This window comes from Triticum urartu, chromosome 4A (genome assembly GCF_056163025.1).
Source record: "Triticum urartu cultivar PI428250 chromosome 4A, HENAU_Tu73, whole genome shotgun sequence".
Lineage (NCBI taxonomy): Eukaryota > Viridiplantae > Streptophyta > Magnoliopsida > Poales > Poaceae > Triticum > Triticum urartu.
Window position 1 is genome coordinate 31,627,458 of NC_141876.1, and position 22,794 is coordinate 31,650,251.

At 43.5% G+C, this 22,794-nt stretch overlaps 1 protein-coding gene across 2 annotated transcripts; it reads left to right on the forward strand.

Moving 5' to 3' along the window:
• The first annotated feature begins 9,359 nt into the window (after positions 1–9,359).
• LOC125554562 (meiotic drive suppressor JIEYAO-like) lies at positions 9,360–14,182 on the forward strand. 2 transcript variants are annotated; one of them, XM_087519519.1, is made up of 9 exons: positions 9,360–9,509; positions 9,595–9,669; positions 10,040–10,537; positions 10,924–11,271; positions 12,142–12,233; positions 12,323–12,363; positions 12,466–12,518; positions 12,771–12,828; positions 13,857–14,182. In XM_087519519.1, the coding sequence occupies exons 1-9, from the start codon at positions 9,360–9,362 to the stop codon at positions 14,180–14,182; spliced, it is 1,641 nt and encodes a 546-aa protein (XP_087375645.1). The 2 variants fall into 2 exon arrangements, with proteins under 2 accessions (XP_087375645.1, XP_048574040.2); XM_048718083.2 differs by lacking the exon at positions 12,771–12,828 and having other exon boundaries at positions 12,457–12,518; positions 13,862–14,182.
• The last annotated feature ends 8,612 nt before the right edge of the window (positions 14,183–22,794 follow it).

Below are 22,794 nucleotides of genomic sequence, written 5' to 3' on the forward strand. Positions count from 1 at the left end.
AGTAGAAAGGTATGCCAGGAGTTTCATCTCACTGTCCCAAGTTTTCTAAACATGCACCACATAAACACATGGAAAGAAAGAGCTGTCGTGCTGCCACCTTTAACTAGTAAGATAAGTTGTTGATATAACATTAAGGAGTGGTGATTTGCTTGATAGGGTTGGGTATTCTATTATTTTGTCATTTTCCCGCCGTTGTAAGTTTGTAGTTTCCATGTTCTTCTACTTCAACACGGCTACGCCAAGCTTGGGTGTATGTTTGTTTGCTTGGCAATGAGCAACCCTGCTGTTATCTCTTTCCTCCAACTGGTCCATATGCAAATAATTTAGATGATAGTGACATCCAAATCCTTGTGGATGTGAAGCAACAGAGATGTACTTACTGTGTAGTATGTTAGCCCTGGAAATGTACAACACATTTGATCTTAGTAGTCATCCTAACACCGATAATGTGGGTTGAGAAGCCAGTGCTCAATGTGGTGCTGCTCCATTAACTAAACCATGTGAAAGCTGAGCTAATAATAAGTGGCTTCTATTGATGCCACTGACAACAAGTTGTTGAGAAGCTTTCAAGTGCTTCTTCAACCTCCTGCACGTAGACATGCTTTGTGTTCAGTTATTTGTCCTTAGTGTTGCCTAACAACCCACTACTACTTGCTTACACATCCTTGTCCGAATAGACACAGGTGAAGACCTTGGTTGGTAGGCTGGGTTCTTTCATGTCGCATCATAGTAGGTCATTGATAATTGGATGTGGAGATGCAGTCCTACCTTAAGCTTATGTCCTATGACAACCTCTAAAGTTTGTACTCCAGTTGATCACTAAAGTAAAGCTAGTGATCTCTGAATTGAGTGTGAAAAAGGATTTGGCTTCAACTAAATTTTTGGCTTTTGATGCCGAACAATGTGTCAATGAGCCTGAACCTGCATTAGCATGGGAGAATTTCATTTCCTTTCTGTCCATGTCAGTTTTCATTTTCTATCCAAGTTCTGATTTTGTTGATTTCCCCCCATTTTGGTGAACTCTGCAGGGGGCTCAACTTCTTGGAAATAATCGGGTTGATCAGCATCATCAGCATAACCTTGTCACCAGGGAGGCGATCTGAGGTTTTAGACTGATTCCTGACCATAATCTGTGATTCGAGTCATGTAGATGTGGTGGTGTCCTGTAATGTATGTCAAATGTGTGCGTGGTCTGTTCTAGTCTCGTCGCGGAATAAGTCTGGATGGAGGAATTCCCTTGAAAAAGAGAAGACTGGATGGAGATGGCTCGTAACACTGAGGTTTAGCCTTTGCACAGTTTCAAGTACGCTGGAAAATCTGCGATTTCGTTGTCTGCACCTCTCGACTGGACCGTGGCAATGTTTAACGTTATCTCTGATTTTTTTTTAAACTTCAATGTTATACTAGCACACATGTCCGTGTGTTGCAATGGGAGAGGGAGAAAAAATATATATTTTGCAGTGTCAAAAAACGTCTTACATTATGGGATGGAGGGAGTAACTCTAAAACATGTACTATTAACAAGCTTCAGAGATCATACTGAGACTCACTGATTTTAACTCTTAAGGACGAGCCTAGCAAAATGACACGAAAAGTTCACATCAAAACGCTATTCTGATTGTCACATCACACATTGATCGTGTCGGAGCGAATGTCAATTTTCATGAAGCAGGTTGGCCAGATTCAGGAAACACGTGTAAAGTGTAGTGTTATTATTAGGTTATAGACTTATATTGTATTGGTATATGTGATGTTACGGTAACTAGCTAAATTACTGAAACTATCTCTCTCCTCATTAACTCATTGCCATATAGGCAAATTCGCTGAGTTGGACTTCATGTTACCATTAAAGTTACTCCCACTATGACTAGTTTTATAGCTCGGACCCTGTTGCTTTTAGACCTGGCGAACAACCTGGTGTCGGCGGAGGTTTGACCGGGCACATTCACTATCTGTTTCTTTGGATCTTTTGTGACCTTGAGGCAGGTGAGTATGGTGCTCAAAGTGGCCGAGACAATCTTGTACTCCCCCCTTCCTAAATGTAAGCCATTTTAGATATTCTAATATGGACTGAATGCGGAACAAAATGAGTGAATCTATATTTTAAAATATGTCTATACATCTGTTCGTAGTTTGTATTGAAATTTTAAAAGTTTTATATTCAGAAACGGAAGGAGTACTTGTGCATGATAAAATCGTTGTTGGAAGGTAAGGGAATCTCCAACGGCAACCCGCAAATTCCTCTGGTATATGTCTGTTTTTGTGTTCAGACATGGTTCGCAGATATGATACGGGAGGGAGCCATCCAACGCTAATTACAAAGTATCCGACTGGGAGGAGAAAATGTAGGTGGGGACCATGCATATGCTGGGATATTGTGGTGTGGTGTCCGGTTGGGAGGAGAGAGAGGAGAGGGGGACTATGCATGTGCAGATAGAGAGAATAGAGAGCAGGACCACGCAGATGCTTTTGTGTAACACCCTCGATGCGACTATATCTCCCACGTGTCGAGGCACGACTTAGAGGCATAATCGCATTGAAGGCATATGTCGCAAGTGAGGTAATCTTCACACAACCCAGGTAATATATAAAGGAAAGAGATACATAGTTGGCTTACAATCGCCACTTCACACAATTACATGAATAAAGCATTACATCAACCAAATTCAAACAGGGTCCGACTACGGAACCAAAATAAAAGAAGAACCCCAAATGCGACAAAGGTCCCCTATCGACCCCAACTGGGCTCCACTACTGATCAACTAGAACGGAAACAACACAGAGGACAAGATCTTCAACGAGCTCCTCCTGAGCTTGGTTGCGTCATCTGCACGGACTCATCGGCACCTGCAAGCTGGTTTTGGAAGTAATTGTGAGCCACGGGGACTCAGCAATCTCGCACCCTCGCGATCAAGACTATTTAAGCTTATGGGTAAGGTAAAGGTATGAGGTGGAGCTGCAGCAAGCGACTAGCATATATGGTGGCTAACATACGCAAATGAGAGCGAGAAGAGAAGGCAAAGCACGGTCGATAAAGGTATGATCAAGAAGTGATCCTAGACTACCTACGTCAAGCATAACTCCAACAACCGTGTTCACTTCCCGGACACCGCCAGAAAGAGACCATCACGGTTACACACGCGGTTGATTCATTTTAATTAAGGTCAAGTTCAGGTTTTCTACAACCGGACGTTAACAAATTCCCATCTGCCCATAACTGCGGGCACGGCTTTCGAAAGTTCAAATCCCTGCAGGGGTGTCCCAACTTAGCCCATGACAAGCTCTCACGGTCAATGAAGGAATAGACCTCCACCCGAGACGTTCCGATCAGGCTCGGTATCCCGGTACAACAAGACATTTCGACAGGGTAAAACTAAACCAGCAACACCACCCGAATGTGCCGACAAATCCCGATAGGAGCTGCACATATCTCTTTCTCAGGGCACACTCAGATGAGCCAGACGTCGGGTAAGCCAGCCCAGAGTTGCCCCTGGTAGCCTCGGACATCGCTCAGTTGGACCAACACTCAGAGGAGCAATTGGCCCGGGGGGGTAAAATAATGATGACCCTCAGGAGCGCGACTCCCAAGGGAAAAGAAAAGGCTAGGTGGCAAATGGTAAAACCAATGTTGGGCATTGCTGGAGGAGCTTTACTTAAGGCGAACTGTCAAGGGGTTCCCATAATAGCCCAACCGCGTAAGGGACGCAAAATCCGGGAACATAACACCGATATGACGGAAACTAGGGCGGCAAGAGTGGAACAAAACACCAGGCATAAGGCCGAGCCTTCCACCCCTTACCAAGTATATAGATGCATTAATAAAATAAGATATATAGTGATATCCCAACAAGTAAATAAATGTTCCAACAAGGAACGGTATCTCCATGTTCCAACAAGGAACAAACTTCAATCTTCACCTGCAACTAACAACGCTATAAGAGGGGCTGAGCAAAGCGGTAACATAGCCAATCAACGGTTTGCTAGGACATTGGTGGGTTAGAGGCTGAACATGGCAATTTGGGTGGCTGACAAGCAAGTGGTAGGCATCGTAGCAATGGCATAGCAAAAGAGCGAGCAAACTAGCATAGCAAAGATAGTAGTGATTTCGAGGGTATGATCATCTTGCCTGAAATCCCGCAAGGAAGAAGAACGAGTCCATGAAGAAGACAAACGGACGAAGTTGAACGGATCCTCACAAACTCGACGTTAACGGAACCAACCCGAAGAAGCAACACCGGAAAGAAGCAAACAATCACGGTAAACAACCATCACATAAACATGGCATGATGCACAAACAATTATGATGCATGTCCGGTTTAATAAGGCATGGCATGGCAAAGTGCACAAACAATCTTACAAATTAAGTGGAGCTAAATATGCAACTCCGTTGCATATTGACAAAACACCACATCAATTATTTAGTTCTCTCTTGTTTATGTACCCAACAATATTAAATGTTGTTAAACATGGCAAGAGGGTGATGCAAATGAAAACTACCTATCTAGTCAAGGTTAAATGAGGCCGGAGGCAACGAACAACAATTCCGGAAACTCCTCATGTGCAAATATTAGGTTAGGTCCTGTTCTGCCCTAAACACAATTTTAGAGTTGTTAAACATGCAAGATGAGTGCACCATGATAAACTAGGCAAAATTCTACCCCAAAAACATATAAAGTTTATTAAAATCGGAGTTACGGTTATTTAGTTATGAATTAAATCATATTAGCATGGCATAGGGGAAAATTAATGCAAACAGCATTTTAAATATTTTAAACATAGATGAAGGTTGGATATTATTAATCTACACAAAATTCTGAGCAAGTTTCATATATAAAACATTTAAATCCGATGCACGGTTCATGAGTTATTAAATGCATGAACATGAGGGTCTAATCTGTAAAACTGGCAGTCTTTGGATAATTGGACAAATTCCCAGGACGGAAAAAAAACGAGGCGGGCCGAAACAGGAACTGAAGCACTGGGCAGCCCAACCAGAGGAATGGAAAAAAACAAGGTGGGGCGGGTGGCGGCTCACCCAGTGGGCTTCGGCCCGGCTGGAGGAGGAGGCAGGCCAAGGCGAGGCCGGCTGGAGCTGGGCCTTGGGGCGCTCGCGCTGGACCGCGGGGAGCTGGGCCGGCGATGCTAGCCGCGGATCTGGGCCGAAGGCGGGGGCGGCACGCTGGGCCTGGGAGGCCACGGCGGGGCCCAAGAGCGGGGACGCGGTCAACGCAAACGGATCGGGGCTCCTCCCGATCCTCTCCGGCGGCGGCGCGCTGGGAACTCCGGCGACGGGGACGGCAGGAACCGAGGCGGCGGCGCCGGATCTTGGGGCGGGCGGCACCGGGGCTCCTCCCTGGGGTCGGATGGAGGCCGCTGCGCTCCGGGACGGCGGCAGGAAGCGAAGGGCGACGGGGGCGGCATCCGGCGAGCTCAACGGTGGCCGGGGCCGGGCAGGGCACGAGGCGGCGAGCGGCGTCGGCGGGTGGCCGGTGTCGAGACGGCGTGCGGCGGCGCAAGGGAGGACCGGGCGGCGCGGATCTGGTCTCCCCGTGGCTCGGGCGGCGGCGTTGAATGGGCGCGGGGGCCGGTCGCGGGCTCTCGGGGCCCGGCGGCGAAGTGGGGCAGCGCGGTGCCATGTGGCGCGCGGCGAGTGGAGGGGAAGCGGCGGCGGGGAGACGTGGCGGCTTCTGATTGGCTGGAGTGAGGTGGCGCGCGGGGGCGGACATGTCCGGTACAGCGCGGACGCGTCCGGTGGCGCGGGGAGGAGTGGGTCTAGGGTTTAGACTGCGAAATGATCCGAAATTTCGGGGAGGGGTGCTCTTTTATAGGTAGAGGGGGCTAGGAAGCTCCAAATGAGGTGCGGTTTTCGGCCACGCGATCGTGATCGAACGACCGAGATGATGGAGCAGAGTTAGGTGGGTTTTGGGCCAAATTGGAAGGGTGTTGGGCTGCAACACACACGAGGCCTTTTCGGTCCCTCGGTTAACCGTTGGAGTATCAAACGAAGTCCAAATGGTACGAAACTTGACAGGCGGTCTACCGGTAGTAAACCAAGGCCGCTTGGCAAAACTCGGTCCAATCCGGAAATGTTTAATCCCCACACATGAAAGAAAGGTAGAAAGGGACACCGGAGGAGAACGAAGCGCCGGATTGCAAAACGGACAACGGGGAAAATGTTCGGATGCGTGAGACGAACACGTATGCAAATGAAATGCACATGATGACATGATATGCAATGCATGACACGCAGCAATGACAAGGCAACAACAACGAATAACTAAACGACACCTGGCAAATCGGTCTCGGGGCGTTACATTTTGGTTGGTCAAGTCGATGTCCGGACTTCAGTATAGCTCCTCATGTTTGTCTTCACTTTGCCAGAAAACGAACATTCAAACTACTTCGTGGACTGCTGCAGGACCACGTTGGATTGCAAAAGTGAACAAAAGTGTTCGGTGAGACATACCGAAGTTTTGCGGTCCCCCTTGAAGATGTTAAAAGATTATGGATGTCGCCTAGAGGGGGAGGGGGGTGAATAGGCGATTTAAAATAATTACGGTTTAGGCTTGAACACATGCGGAATAAACCTAGTGGTTAATTTGTCAAGCACAAAATCTACAATGAATAGGCTCACCTAGGTGCACCAACAATTTATGCTAAGCAAGATAAACAGCTAAGTGATAGCAAGATATATAACATGAGACACTATGTCTATCACAAAGTAAAGTGCATAAGTAAAGGGTTCGGGTAAGAGATAAACGAGGCACGCGGAGACGATGATGTATTCCGAAATTCACACCCTTGTGGATGCTAATCTTCGTTCGGAGCGGTGTGGAGGAACAATGCTCCCCCAAGAAGCCACTAGGGCCACCGTAATCTCCACACACCCTCGCACAAACAAGATGTCGTGATTCCACTAAGAGACCCTTGAGGGCGGTCACCGAACCCGTACAAATGGCAACCCTTGGGGGTGGTCACCGAATCCGTACACTTTGGCAATCATTGGAGGTGGTCACCAAAACCCGTCAAATTGCTCGGGGCACCTAATTGGAGACCCCGACGCTTGACCAGAGCTTTACACCATAATGATTGAACTTCGACAGCACCAACCGTCTAGGGCACCAAGGCACCCAAGAGGACAAGCTCTAGGGTGCCCAAACACCCAAGAGTAGCAAGCTTCTCAACTTCAGTTCCACGTATCACCACAGAGAACTCAAACTAATGCACCAAATGCAATGGCAAGGGCACACAGAGTGCTCAAGTCCTTCTCTCCCAAATTCTAACAAAGTAACTAATGCTAGGGAGGAAAATAAGAAGAAGAACGAAGAAGACCTCTATACCAAATCTTATAATTATCCACATCATTTCAAGAAAACCACCTTTTTCCCATGCCTACAGTTATCTGGGAAGATTTCTCTAAATGTTTTGAGTGTGTGCTCTCGGCACTAACTTCTGAAAATACTCAAATTAAATACTCAAAACACAACAAAAAACTCAGAATAAAACAGAATAAAACCCGGTTCGAAAAAAACAGAAACAAAAAGGAAAAAAGTGCTTTATGGGCTGGCCCATTTTGAATCGGATGGTCTGGTTGTTACTTTTTTTCGCTTAGTGGGCTGGCGGCCCAGGTGAGGGCCGCCGCGATATTTGCACGCATAAAGAACATGCTATAGCCACCCCCAAGCTCCCATTTCCCAGACCCACACGCAGCCAGCCACATACCGTGAGGAGCGAGGGGAGTGGCCGACGTGCCGTCACCTCCCTCCAGATCCGCGGCGAGACATCAGCTCCCTCTAGATCTGCGGCGAGCCGTGAACGAGGTACTACCATCGCACCGCACGGACACCGCTCTCGTTGATATCTGATCTGTTATGTATGGTTTGTGATGAAGTGTGTCAAATCTTGCCCTAGAATCTTTCCCTAGAGTACTGATGAAATTGTCGGTCGGGCTTTCTCTGATACGTTTACGGTCGACTACAGCTGATTATATAAAGCCTAGATAAATTATTACTGTTGTATAGTTCCTGATTGATCTAGTTTCCGATCTATCAATTCGCTGACGGTTCTCTATAATGAACATCTAATGTCTTGTCCCATATCGTCAAGCCTTGCTATTTTTTTGTGACTGTTGATTCACAAGTTCCTTACAAAGAGATGCCACGGTTATTTCAAGAGGAAGGAACTCGTGTCAAAAAATCACAAACCGGATGCATTACCACTGGCTGTATCTTGAGAAAGATGGAATCTTTCCCTGATCGGCAGAAGAGGATGAATTCTTTGCAGATCAGAAGAAATATATCATCAGATAAGCAGTTAAATTGGAGCTGTGGGGTGGTGGCAGAGGAGGTGGGGGTGGGGGTGGGGGACAAATGGGGTTGCCTGAGGGCCGAGAGGATTTCATGATGTTGGGAGGATGGAGAGCGTGAGGTTTCTGGAATCATGTCCTACTCGCTCGGTGATGAGTGACGGAAATATGAGATTGGTTTCGGCAGATAGCAAGGCCTTGCTCTCGGGCGTGCCAGTAAGATTTGTAGGACAACGACAAGAGCTTGGATGCTGTTTTAGACCTGTGAAAATGCCAGGCCAGAATGGGCCGGGCCTCAAGAAACTCCTCATGACTGCGCAGCTATAAATCCCTCTACTCTTGCCTTGCTGTAAGGCCAAGTTTGAAACAGCTATCTGCTTTAAAGTTGGGATCAGCATCTGCTGGTTACAGCCCTCAGATTCTATGCTGTTCCTCGTATGAAAATGTCAAATCTGGACCTTGGACTGAAAGCTTAATTTTCTTGAACCTCGTTTTGTCTGCGCAATATTTATTCTCAGTTGCTTCCTAGCCATCTGTATGTGTATCTACTCTGCGAGTTTTATATAAGACAACTGAGTCATGATGTCCTTTTTCTATACGAAGTAAATATGATACTCAAAATGCAGTTCCTGTTTTTTGTTTGGTTGGTTTGCCAACCTTCAGCATGTGAAGATCTCTCATTTTGCTTTGAGTGGCATCAGTAAGGGCAAGTTAGCTATTCATGGGAGATGTTGAACAGTAACATCAAATTTAGCTTTTAGTTCTAGATTTCCATAATTTATATGCACAGGAGTTTCTAGCACCTGGTCAACTGGTATTTGATAAACTTGTTTGGCCCTTCATTTTGCATATAGCATAAGGATTTATACAGAGTAAATGTAGCATTTTCTATTTGCAGCACATATTTATGTTTCAGTGATGCGTGACCCATTTTAGATAGAACTCATTTTATCTCAGGGTCTTATGGATCATTTTTTGACCATTGCAAGCCTTGTAGTAGTCTTGTTTGGAGCATAATAAAAATTAAATTTCCTTGTTTCAGACAAACTGAAGGATGGAATTGAAATTTGAGGAGGTATCTGCCCTAGACAAAGATAACGTTAGTGGTGAAGATGGATTAATTACAGTAAGAAGTGCGTATCCACGGACCCGTGGCCCTCACTTTAAACTCACTGAGGGATTTGATATGAGAAAGATTGAAGAGGTATGATAACTGCCCATCTGTGTGATATATTTCTCCCCCTTCGTTTTTCATTCCCAGTGCTGACTCTTGACATTCTCTCTTTCAGCTTATGCTAGAAAAGTCTGTTTCGATGGCCAAGTCCATAGCAAATGACATAATCATCCCAGACCCTACTCCCCAGGTTTTTGTTACCTTCATTTATGGAATCCGTTTGATGTTTCATTCCACTATATTAGTTATACTTTGTAAAGCTGTAATATTATGGGGTACTTACGTCTACTGAAACAATATTTTTATTGCTGTCATATATATGAACCTTAGATAGGAACTGTGATAGCTTTAGATCCCCTTGCTTTCTGTTCCCTCCTTGATGGTGCCTCATGTTCGGTATCTTTAGCCTACACCAACTTGCTTGGGTTACAAGGTTTTGTTGTTTTTATTGTTGTTATCATATATGCACCTCCATAGACCACAAGAGAATTAATTTTGTTGTGCTTTTAGTTGGATAACTGATGCCTTTCACCCTTTTCAATTGTGATGGATCAATCTAGTGGGTGTGTGATATCTTCTTCGACAAATACGCCAAATTGGAGCCCATCTTTTTGAAGGATAGTGTCCAGTGCTTCCTTGGATTATTCAAGAGCTGTGGGGGCAGGGGCATGTCATGGAATCTTACCATCACTGCACAAACCTTAACCTTCATGATCAGTTTCAATGCCCTGCAATGTGCACAACTTGTATTGGAGGGCGAGGCACCTGAGCTCCGTGGGATGCACGCCAATCCCAACTGCATAAACAAATATGGATACTTCCCGCTCCACGAAGCTGCTGAAAGGTTCTCTGTTGACATGATCAAGCTACTTTTACGCCATGGTGCATCAGCCAATGTACGCACAGTTGGCAAGGATATCATTGAGGATATACTCCCGCTCCATGTCGCAGTTGAGAATACTTGCCTGCATAAGTATCTGGAGGACAATGTTTCTCCCAGCCTGAATCATCTGGATTATATCTACAATCTTATCCGTCTGTTGTATCTACCTGAAATGGTCTGTTTCACTTCCCTTCCTTTATGAATTACCACTTTTGCAGCATGACATAAAAGTAACTGTGGTCATACCATAGATCCCTGACAGCTGTTATAATGATATTAGTAGTACTAACGATCGGGCATCCTTTCATCTCCATTTGTCAGAGAAAGTAGAATTTCTATTTGTTAGTACATGTTCTTATAGTAAAGGATAGTTAGTCTTCATTGAACTTACAAAAACTGTTGCTAGTAACTAATTTCATTTTCTTTGCCTTGGAGATTGTCCCTAATCCATATTTACTTTGATAGGAGGAAACAAAGCGGAATATAGAAAGTTATTTAACACTACTTGCGTGCATACAAATGCTAAATGCACTTAGATTTTTGTTCATTGTTGTTTTACAGAAGATCTTGGATACAACTAGACTGCTTGCAGAAAAAACAAATAATCTACTTGGAGAGCTCTGGAAATACATTGAGGATGGAAAACTTACCCAGTCTGCAATTCTACTGCTGGCCGCTCAAGATCAGATCCGTGGAGGCTGTTCATCCAGTAGTAAGAAAGATGGGTTTGACATCATCAAGAGCAGTATACTGAGGCTTTCATTTACCTTGATATGGGGGAAAGGTTCAAATGAAATGCCACAGAAGCTTCTGGACGAAATGAAGGCACTTTATTGCGCAGGTCTGCTTGTTGATGTAATTTCCCGTGTCGGTGAACCTCTTTCTGCATACATTCAAGCACATTCAGAGGTACACATTTTTGGTACATTGCAGCCGTGGTGACTCAGATGTCTGTCACTTAGTGTTTTAATACTATTTGTATTTTACTGTTGTTAGTGTTGTTATCTTAAAAAACATGCACTAGTCTTAGCAAGAAGTATGTTAATAATCTGATGTCAACTGAAAAGAACAGCACTGTATCTTTATACTCCCTCTGTCTGTGTTTACTGGGCTGGTGGGCCAAATGCTAGGACAGGGCACAACGCAGATTTCTGGTGCTTCACATCCGATTAAAGCGAATGAGCTTTTTTGCCTCACGTAATTAACAAGAGTTGCCCCTGGACGTGCACGCTGTGCATGCTCCTGATATTTATTAGCTCCAAATTTCTCTTCTCTTAGTTATCCAGCCAGCCGATTGTTACACAGGAATAGCAAGGAGATCGAGGGGGAAATCTACACCTTTAATGCGGACTTAATCACGCGTTCCTATGCTCGCTGTCGCTGGCCTAACACACACGGACATAGGTAGTATTTGACAACTTTGTTATAATATTTCGTTCTGTTTAACAAATCTATACAGAAATGAAATTCATAAAAAATAACACTTCCTCAAGATCATTAGTTGTTTCACAACCATTGGGTCTGGTACTCTGGTTGCATTGAGTGGCTATAGCATAACCAGCATAACTTCATTCTGTTGCGGATTCCCAGTAAAAAAAGACCGTTGTGTCGAGATTTATATTGCCTTCTAACTCATATTGTATAACTGCAGTTTTCTCCTCCAAGCAATTTTTTCCATCATCTTGCTGCTTACCTTGGTTATATGTTTGCTAAATTGTATCTACAGTAGATCTATGTTAGCCATATATTGCCTAATACAACAGCTTGTATGTCATGTAGGTGCCCCATGAGAAGGTCTTGGAACATGTTTCATCTATCCTCAAGGAGTATGGGTTTTGCCCTACTGGAGATTCCATGGACACTTTAAACCTGTACTACTCTTTGTATTACTTCACACAATAATTTTCTATGTTAATAAATGGTCATTTAGCTGATTATCCTATTTTTTTCCTTCTCAAAGCCAGCCTTATGACTGCAAAAAGTCAGACGGAGAGTCATGCGGTACAGTTGTGTCAGGCTCAAGTGATCCTTTTTACATTTAACAAACATGAGTCTAATCTCTCCTCTCTATTTTTCTTTATAAATGGATAATAGGGTCTACAGATGCAAACAAGGCAGCTACAAAAACGGCAAATCTGCATGCTGCAAAGAAAAAGGTAATCAATCTACTTTTGGATAGACCGATGGTGTTTGGTAATGAGTAACAATATTGTGGCGGCAAAGATAAAGGAAATTATAAGAATTTCTGCTCTTTCCCTTTTTTTTACACCTCACTTTTTAAAAATTATGTGAAGTAAAATTTTCCCAAATTGACGAATCCCTTGAACGTTTCGGATACATCGTAGAATCTTTGTTTTAGGGTGTGTTTTCTTCACTTTCTGCTCAACTTGCCCTAATCTTGTGTCCAGGTCACTGCTGTTGGAGATGATGGTCTCTCCCTTATGGCACGGCAGCACATACACAAACACAAGTAACCATTAGACCTTAGTGCTGATTTTGGTGCAGCAGCACCAAGCAGCTTTGCCTACACCTTAGGGCAGCACCCGCAAAAAAAAGAGAGCACAAAATGGGTCGCTAACTAGAGCACAAAGTGATGATTTTGGTGCTGCAAAGCTGGGAAGCTTTGTAGTAATGTATTCAACCATATTTAAAGAGTACAAGTATTCGTGTTCTAATGGACTTTAGCTACTGAACCTGGACAAGGTTCAAGCTGCTTCCAGTGCTCATTAAATGAGCTACAAAATATCTAAATTCTAGCCTACAATACCTATCGTGTGTTCACACACACATTTATACAAACTAGATTGTGCCACTAGAACAGCCCAGCAAAAAAAGTCAGCAAGACTTGTCTGTACGGACGGGAACTCTATTCATCGATGCAATTCCCCATATCTGACGCACTCGATTGCACTGTTTGCTGCCTTGCTTGCTGCTAAGCCATCAAGGTTGGTTTGCCTTCCTTTCGGCACTGCTTCAAGTTGCCTCCAAATACGTATGCCCTATTGCAATGCCATGGCATTCCAACTATGATTCATCTCTGCCATCTTAATGTGATGTGTTTCCCACCAGGTTCTTTACCAAGGAACGTGTAGATTCCAAGTAACATCAACATTTGGACTTCACCAAGGGGACTTGCACATTGTTGTTATTTCTAACACCTTATTAGTGTTGATTTGTTGCATCTGAAAAAAAAATTTGGTGCCTCCGAGGAAGATTCTGATAAAAGAATATGCAGTGTAATGTAATCGTTGATGCAATAAGAAAAGCATGTTTCAGTTGCTATGTCTGTGCCATGCCTTGTGCTGGTTCAACAGCTTAGTATGTTTCTTAAGCATGCTGCTTAATTACTACCCTGTAGTAACGTCATTCATATCTGATGATACCCAATTTTGTGCATTGATCAACATACAACATCTCAAGCGAGAGGTGCTGGCTGATCATGCTGGAATATGGATGTATCTGCTTTCTTATGTTGTATCTCTATTGAAATATGTGACAGGCTGCGAGAAAGGAAGTAGGTGGTGGATGGGATCCCACATATGCAAGGAGAAGGTTTTTCCCATATTGGAGATCAGTATTACAAGCCCGGTTTCCTTTTAAGGTGTATCCAACCTATGCAAGAACAGATGCTAGGTCTGTGCTTGATATTGAACACCTCCACGCCTCTGTGAGAAACTCAATGGCCAATGGATCTACTCCAACTCCTATTATAGTTGGTCCAGTGGGAAGAATCTCACCACTTACAAGAAATAATCAACCCACAAGACGCATTATCACTACTGCTACTGGTGCATTGAAGCTCTTGAAGGCGCTAAAGTAGAGTAGAAAGGTATGCCATGAGTTTCATCTTGCTATCCCAAGTTTTCTAAACATGCCCCAGATAAACACATGGAAAAAATGAACTGTGGTGCTGCCACCTTTAACTAGTAAGATAAGTATTTTATTATTGTGGCTTATTTTCCCACTGTTTTAAGTTTGTAGTCTCCAGGTTCTTGTACTTCAACACGACTACGCCAAGCTTAGGTATGTTTGTTTGCTTGGCAATGAGCAACCCTGCAATTATCTCTTTCCTCCAACTGGTCCATATGCAGATAATTTAGATGATTTTGACATCCGAATCCTTGTGGATGGGAAGCAATAGAGATCCACTTAATTTGTACTCCCTCTGATCCATAATAAGTGTCGCAGTTTTGAACAAAAGTTGAACTAACCTTAGTTCAAAATTGCGACACTTATTTTGGATAGTAGGGAGTAGTGTGTTTTAGTTTCTTAGGGAATTCTCAGCCATGGAAAATGTATAGCACATTTGATTTTATGGATATATAGTAGTAGTTAACCGAACATCGATAATGTGGGTAGGTAGCCAGTGCTCAACGCATAATGAGCAGCTTCTATTTCTTTTTCTTTCAACTGATGAGCGTATTCTATTGATGCTCACCGACAACATGTTGTTGAGTAGCTTTGGAGTGCTTCTTCAACCTACTGCACATAGGGACATGCCTTTGTCTTCAATTATTCATCCTTAGAGCATCTCCAACAGATGATGTAAAAGTTAGTGCCCAAAAATGATTTTAGGGCAAGAGAGTCTTTGGGCATCAGAAAATTTTCTGCCGTAACAGTGGGGAGGCCAAGAGGCGGATCTGACGGCAGGGAGGAACTCGGTGGGATGGCGATGGTGATAGCGGAATCCGGCGGTGGGGAAGTTGGGGGCCGGTTGCAAGAGCTCAGGGACAACGGCGAGGTGCTTGGGGCCGGCGGCGCAACGGAGGTTGTCGAGGGGCGGGGCACCGTGGTGGAGGTCGCCGAGGGGCGGGATGGGGCAGTGGGGTGGTGGCTGGGTTCACGGTGGCCGGTGGAGTGGTGGCGGCGGGGGTTCATGGTGGTGGCGGAGTGGTGGTGGCGGCGGTTCACAGTGGTCGGCGGAGTGGTGGCGGCGGTGGCCGGAATCTGCCGGTGAGGTGGGGGTGAGGCAGTGGTGGAAGTTCACACTGGCGATTGGGTTCCCACCACAGCCGTAAAAATTTAGGCAGCCACTAGTAATGCTGCGAATATGCAGCACTTGGAGCTAAAATTTGGGGTTCCCAAACAAAATTTCATCACCAAATAGAGATGCATATCTATTGGAGCTAGTTTTTTACCCAAATGCCTCGAACGCAGTTTTTTGGGCACCGCAACTGTTTTACATCATCTGTTCGAGATGCTCTTGCTTGCCTACGCATCCTTGTCCGAATAGACGCAGGTGAAGACCTTGGTTGGTAGTCGGGGTTCATCCACGTTGCATCATAGATTCATAGTAGATCATTCATAATTGGACGTGGAGATGCAATCCTACCTTAAGCTCATGTCCTATGCCAACCTCTTCAGTTTGTACTCCAGTTGATCGCCAAAGGAAAGCCGGTGATATCTGAATTGAGTGTGAAAAAGGATTGGGTTGAACTAAATTTCTGGCTTACGATGAGTCAATGAGCCTGAAACCTGCATTGGCATGGGAAAACTTCTTTTCCTTTCTGTCCATGTCAGTGTTCATTTTCTAGCAAAGTGGTTCTGATTTCGTCGATTTCCTTCCGTTTTGATGAACTCTGCAGGGGGCTCAACCTGGGAATAATCGGGCTGATCCGCGTCGTCAGCATCAACCTTGTCACGAGGGAGGGGATCTGAGGTTTTGGACTGACGCCTGACAATAGCCACTGTTCAGGATGTAAGTGGACAAATTGCTGGACATTCTGGGACTTGCCCGCACCGGCCACCACTTATGTTGCATCTCCATCCACATCCAGCTTCCATGTACTACCATAGTAGATAGTACCATGCATTACAAAGCAGAAACTAGAAATACTGATACAATGGATCAATTAGCAGATCAAGCAAGAATTCGGTGGGAGCTGGAGGGGGCGGCGGCCGATGAAGGCCCTGTTCGGAATCCCGCTAACTCCACGAAATACGGGGAACTAGAGAGCCAGGAAACAGGCGCTCCGCCGTTTTCCACTCTAACTCCACCTGCTCCCGGAGTGGAGCTGTGGAGTGGAGATACTCTGAACAGGGCGGAAGTTGCTGTCAGGATACTGGTTCTTGGGACGGAGTCGAGTTCGGTGGCACCTGGCCGGGGGTGTGAGACGGCGGTGCTTCCTAGTTCGGCGGCTGTTGGTGCCTCGTGGAGGCTGAGAAGACGAGGAAGAGGTGCTGCTCGGTGGAGAGGAAGGGCGGGTGACGATCGGTGGAGAGCACTCTTTTTTAGGGCTCGGAGCACTAGAGAATGGCGTTTTCCCGCTCTGGCCGGGAATCAAAACAACAACGCGGCTGGACTTCATGGGATATCCCGCATGTCATTTAATTTTACTGGGCACTCACGTATGCTATTTAGATTTAATTTCGTGGGTGGCAGGACATGTGGATGCCGCCACCACTTTACATCCTGAGGTGCTGTGATTCGAGCAATTTTGATGTGGTGGTGTCTTTTAAAATTTGGAGTGTCAGTCTGTTCTATTCTCGTCACGGAATAAGATTGGATGGAGATGGTTGGTAACATCAAGGTTTATCTTTTGCACAGTTTCAAGTGCGGTGGAAAAGCCTACTCGGCATTTAAGGCGTGAAATATAGGCTTCACTAGCAAAAGGGTCCGTGCGTTGCAATGGAAGAAAAAAAAAATCATAATTTCCAATGCTCATGATCACATTTTGCTGCATCATCAATATACACAATCACTCTCAATTTTTGTGAAATCATGAAAAAATTAAACTTGTGTACATAGTTGACATCGTGAATATTTTTTAAATTTGTTAACACTTCTACAAATTTCCGAACATTTTCTAAAATAAAAAAAATTGTTGAATTCATGAACATTTTATGCTATTTGCAGAAAAATGTGATTTTTTAAACAATTTTCTAGGATCAGCGAACATTTTTGTGGAAATTGGCGAAACCATTTTTGAAATTCATGAACATTCTTTTGATTTAACAAACATTTTATTTTTATTTAACAAACAATTTATGAATCACTGAACATTCTATGAATGAATAAACTACTCCCTCTGTTCCTAAATATAGGGTGTATAGTTTTTGGCACGAAAATTAAAGAACGCACATGGAGTGAAAATTTCACAAGTTTTGGGCGAGATTACACCTGACTAATTGACATGAGAAAATAGAGGAGTTTTCCTAATATAAGTAAATGTAATCAAATCCCTAAAAAATATTCAAACGAGTGGTGCAACGCAAGACATCTTATATTTCGAACTTTTTTAAAAAAATCTATACACCTTATATCAAGGAACGGAGGGAGTATTTTGTAGGTCACGAACAGATTTTGCATTTTTATGATATTTTTCCATTAATGAACATTTTTTAATTACAAAATTTTGTTCAATTTCATTAACTTTTATAATACACGAACTGTTTAAAAAATCATAATTTTTTTATTTCATAAACATTTATTTCAAAATTTCGAACATTTTTGGAATAATCAAACATCTTTTATATAATCGTGAACATTTTTTGAATCAACAAATATTTTATGATTTGTTAAACATTTTATTGAAAAATTTTATTTTTCTTATATCTCGGTGCTTTTCTGAAGTCTGAAATCGTGAAAAAAATTTAAATTATTGAGTATAAAAAATTAATAGAAAAATGAAAAATAGAAAATGAAATTTAAAAAACAGGCTGCCCAGACATGGGCCGGTTCAAACACGCGTGTTGCGTCTTCTCCCAGCGCGCATAGCGCGATATAGAAGGCCCCTATTGCATGGGCCAGCCCAGATGAGGGATTCCTGTGTGAAACGTTTTTTATCATTTATAGGTGGCATTGCTGGGTAATATTTTATAATTTTAGGTGCAATTTTCCAATAGCCCGTTATTATTAGGTAGAGATTGTAGATAGCGTACACCCCGTTCGATTCAATGTGGGCCGGCTCATCTAAGGTATCGTCCTCACATAAGCTCTTGTGACCCAAGCTTTTTCTCTTTGTTTTTTTCCTTTTCCTTTTGCTTTTTTACTTTCCTTTTTTATATTTTAAAATCTATTTACTTTTTTTTATAAATTTATGAAAATTTCAATCCACATATTTTCTTAAGAATTTGTGATTTTTCTTTCAAATTTGTCAACATTTGTCAAATTTGTGATTTTTTTCAAGTTCGTAATATTTTTTAAAAGTATCATAATATTTTTCAAATTCATGATTTTTTTCATATTTGTGATCATTTTCTCAAATTCATGAGCATTTTTAAAATCCATGAAAATTATATGATTTACCAAGTTTATTAAAAAGAGCCGATTGTTCTCTAAGAACACTGGACTAGTTATAGCAACTTGAGGAGAAGAAAATCTACCATCGGGATGGCAAGCGAGCGAGTGGGAGACGCACCAGGGGCTGGGCAACGTCATTGGCAGCCACGAAGGCGGAGAAGGAACGGGCCTAGGCTAAATTGGAGCGGCGGGAGGAGTACAAGGGAGGAGGCGAAGCTCGAGATTGGATTGAGTTGTGCTCGGGGATGGCTGGGAGCCTATGATTGCTGGGCCATCGCTTGCCCAAGCGCACTCGCTCGTGTGGCTTGGTGTTGTGAGCGTGTGTTATCTGTGTTGGTTGAGCTACGCGCGAGGCAACGCGGTGAGAAGGAAAGAGAGCGGTGGAGGTGAGTGTAGATCTCCAGCGTGCTAATCAAGGTGAAATGGTGCTCTAAGAACCAGCAAGAGCGCCATGGGCGAGTGGCGGGGGAGGGGAATTTTTGCAAGTCAGCAGCTCAGGTGCAAAACCATCCTAAATGTGACGTAAAGCCACTCAAGGGCTACATTAAACTGGTTTTAGAGAATCTCTAGCAGATCCTCTAAAACTCGATACCACAAATTTTGTTTAAGGGATCATATAAAACGAATTTGTGGTACAACGGAAGGCATGAAAGAACAAATCCGGTATACAATACTGCATAATTTAAACTTAAACTTCACGCCACCATAGTTCACCGGAGTTCATCACACATTTGAACACACAAACTTAAAAACATAGTAGATAAACCTAATCTAAACTACTCTAGGGCTTCAAGTTGAGGTAGTACTCGGCCGCGGAGTTGGATAGAACATACGTGAGCTCGTACCCCTCCTTGGCACCCTCGAGCCGCGCAGCAGCACCTTCTTCACCGGCTGCCACCACCTCATTCGCCTCGTGGAGCTCAAGCTACGCCTTGCGGATCCCATTGGTGCCCGGCCAAAGGAGGGACCCATCTCGTCGAACTTGCTCCACGCCCTCCGTCTGCTGCTGCGGGAGAGGGCGTCATGCTCCTGCACCCGCTTGGAGTGTCATGCCTCGACCGGGGGATGGAGGGAGCTGTCGGCCTTGTCATCGTGGTGGGCTCGCTTGTGCGGCAGTGAGCCGCCGCGGCCCCCATGACCACCACGCCCACGACCTCCGCTCGACATGGATGTACTCGAAAATGGGTTGTGCGCGCTAGAAACGGTCGTCGGAGAGGGTGGATTTGGCGCCCGAGCGGGGGGGGGGGGAGTGGTTGCAGCGGAGGAGGGTGCAACAAATGCTGAATAGGAACTCTAAATCGGGTGGGATACGGTAAATATAGTGGCGGAGCTGGGGTTTTACCAGCCGCCTGTATATATTTTACGGGCCAGGATTTATTTATCAGATCTATTCGGGCCGATATTTTACCGAATTCTGTAAATCGACCGAAATTATAAGGGCCGGCAAGGTTTTAAATGATCTGCTAGAGATGCTCTTATTAACTTCAGGGTACAAATCATATGGTTTTTAAACTTCAGGGTACAAACTCGGAACTTTAATCATAATTTGTTCGCTCATTATAATAGAGAGAGCAATCACGTTGCCCATGAAATAGTTAAGTTAGGTCTTGTTTATTGTATCTGATACGTTGGTTCTCACAGTTGAAAATAATGTATCATTTGTCAAAAAAAATGATTTGAGGTTGAAAAATATATTTTTCCTTCTCACAAAACAACATTACATAGTACTCCCTCCGTTCTGAATTACTTGTCACAGGTATGAATGTATCTAGATGTATTTTAGTTGTAGATACATCCATTTCTGCGACGAGTAATTTGAAACGGAGGGAGTACATGGAAACTGACCATGAAAATCGCCCTCTAAAAACATAACCTACCCTAAAAAAATTGGTGCACAACGAACCTATCCAACGCTCTCGAAATGGTCCATGGGCTACTAAACTCTGAATACTGACATTTCTAACTTCAGTTTGAACGAAAAGAAAATGCAAAGTCAAAGGAATCGATGTGGTCTACCGTGGATCCGGCAACGGTTACACACTGGAGTAGTTCCCAGCAAGTTCACCAGCCTGGATGATGCTAGCAGCTCTGAATTTTAATCTAGCGACTGCTGTGCCCCTGGGAGGAACACCTACTTAAAATTGCAAATGGGCGCTCGTTCAAAAAAAAATTGCAAATGGGCGCACGCATTGTTTGTTAACGTTGTTTGATTCGTTGACATGTCGATTTTGCAGATCGTATGGGATTATGGTACGAACGCGCATGGCGTGCTAGTGCTAAGCACAAACAACATTCTCAAGTCGAGCGTTGTGTGTGTCGTCTTGAGATCTCTGGGCATTATGGTGGTACTGTGGATCTACATCGGACCACGTGAAGCTATATATGACCGGCTTTATCTATTATCGTAGTGGGAAGAACGTTTCCTCGTCAAGTTTTGCTTCCACTACGGAGACAACAGGAGAGGAGACATGAGAACTTCTTTGTTTTGTGGATTTTCTAACAACTAATGCAGCACATTCGGTGTTCTGATACCTTTCGATCGACCAGCCAGTGTACCTAAAGTAATGCAATTGTTCGTGTTCCATACTATTGTACTATCATACATGGATCATATAATTTCTTAAAGAAAAGGTCTACTTCTGTGACACAACAATCCCTAAATTCCCAAGCTAGAAAACCACACAAGTTTGACTTGCTTCTTTTGACACCACAGATATCTGGTGCGCCCGAGTTTAAAGCGGTACAACCAAACTAAAAATTGGTGGCCTAAAGTTATGGCATTGCATTTATTATAATTTAGGTGGTAGGGAATTTTTCAGTAAAGGATAATATATTAATATTAAGATGATACTAAACACACCCAACCTCTACAACGACATGATGTTGAGAAATCACACAACAACGAAAAAGGAAAAAGAAAACAAAAATAAAAGACATATACCATCAGCCTTGACAACACAACTACTCCAAGAAAGGTTACCCAAAAGCAACGCCTCAAGGATGGTTGTGACTTACAAGTGTCGCTGTTGTCAGATCAAGCCACCGAAGACCAGATCAAATGTTTTCAGAGGATCAAGCCCGAGCAGAACATAGTATGATAGAGGCTAAACATACTATAGTTATACAGATTGTATATGGTAATTAGGAAACCGGTTGAGTATTTGAGGAAGATAGGGTACGGAGTTTCCGATCTAGAGCTCACATGCACCCTCATGAACAGTGAAATCACAAAATAGTAAAAATATTTGTGTACGAGCAAATTTTCATGAAGGAAAAACATTCCCAATGCTCTAGGAGAACAAAGACAAAATCGATGCTCTCAAAAGACTTTTTCTGAAAGAATTTTTGAGCACTGATTCTTTTTCCAGAGCATTAGGAATGTTTTCTCTTCATAAAAAATATGTACGCAGGCAGAACATTAAACAATATTTGTTGTAAAAAAGCTGATTTCTATGATAGTTTCTTACTCCCTCTACTCCTAAATGTAGTGCGCATGAAATTTCCTAGAAGTCAAACATTGTTTAATTTGACCAAGTTTAGTGAGAAAAGTATCAACAAACATAGTACCAAACAAATATAATATAAATATATGCTTAATGATGCATCTAATGATATTTACTTAATACTGTAGATGTAGATATTTGTCCTCTATAAATGTAGTCAAAATAGGGGGAGTTTGACTTTTGAACTTTCCTCTGCGCACTACATTTAGGAATAGAGGGAGTATTACTTTTTACGATTTCACAGTTCATAGTGGTGCATCTGAGCCCGAGATAAGAAGAGTATTTTCGAGGAAGATAGTGTTACATGGAGGTAAGAACAGAACATGCACCAAATTAACAATAGAATTACCCATGGATCAGATGTATACCACACTAAAAAATACCAACGGCGCTCGAGCTGCAGGGAGCTCGTTTTCAAAATACCAATTTCCATGGTGCCAATTTTTTTGTGAACACGCGCACACATGCATACAATGCATGTGTAAAATTCCATAACATTATACCTTCAAATGACGTGTATAAAAAAAAGACAAATACATGTTTCCAAAATGGACCGACCTTTTTTGTTGTTTGGTCGGATTTTTTTTTGTACAGCCTACAAATCATAATAGTTTGTAACGACTTTTTACACGTTCGTACCGAACACACATAAGTTTTCATGAAAAAGAGTCGAGTTTTTTGAAACTT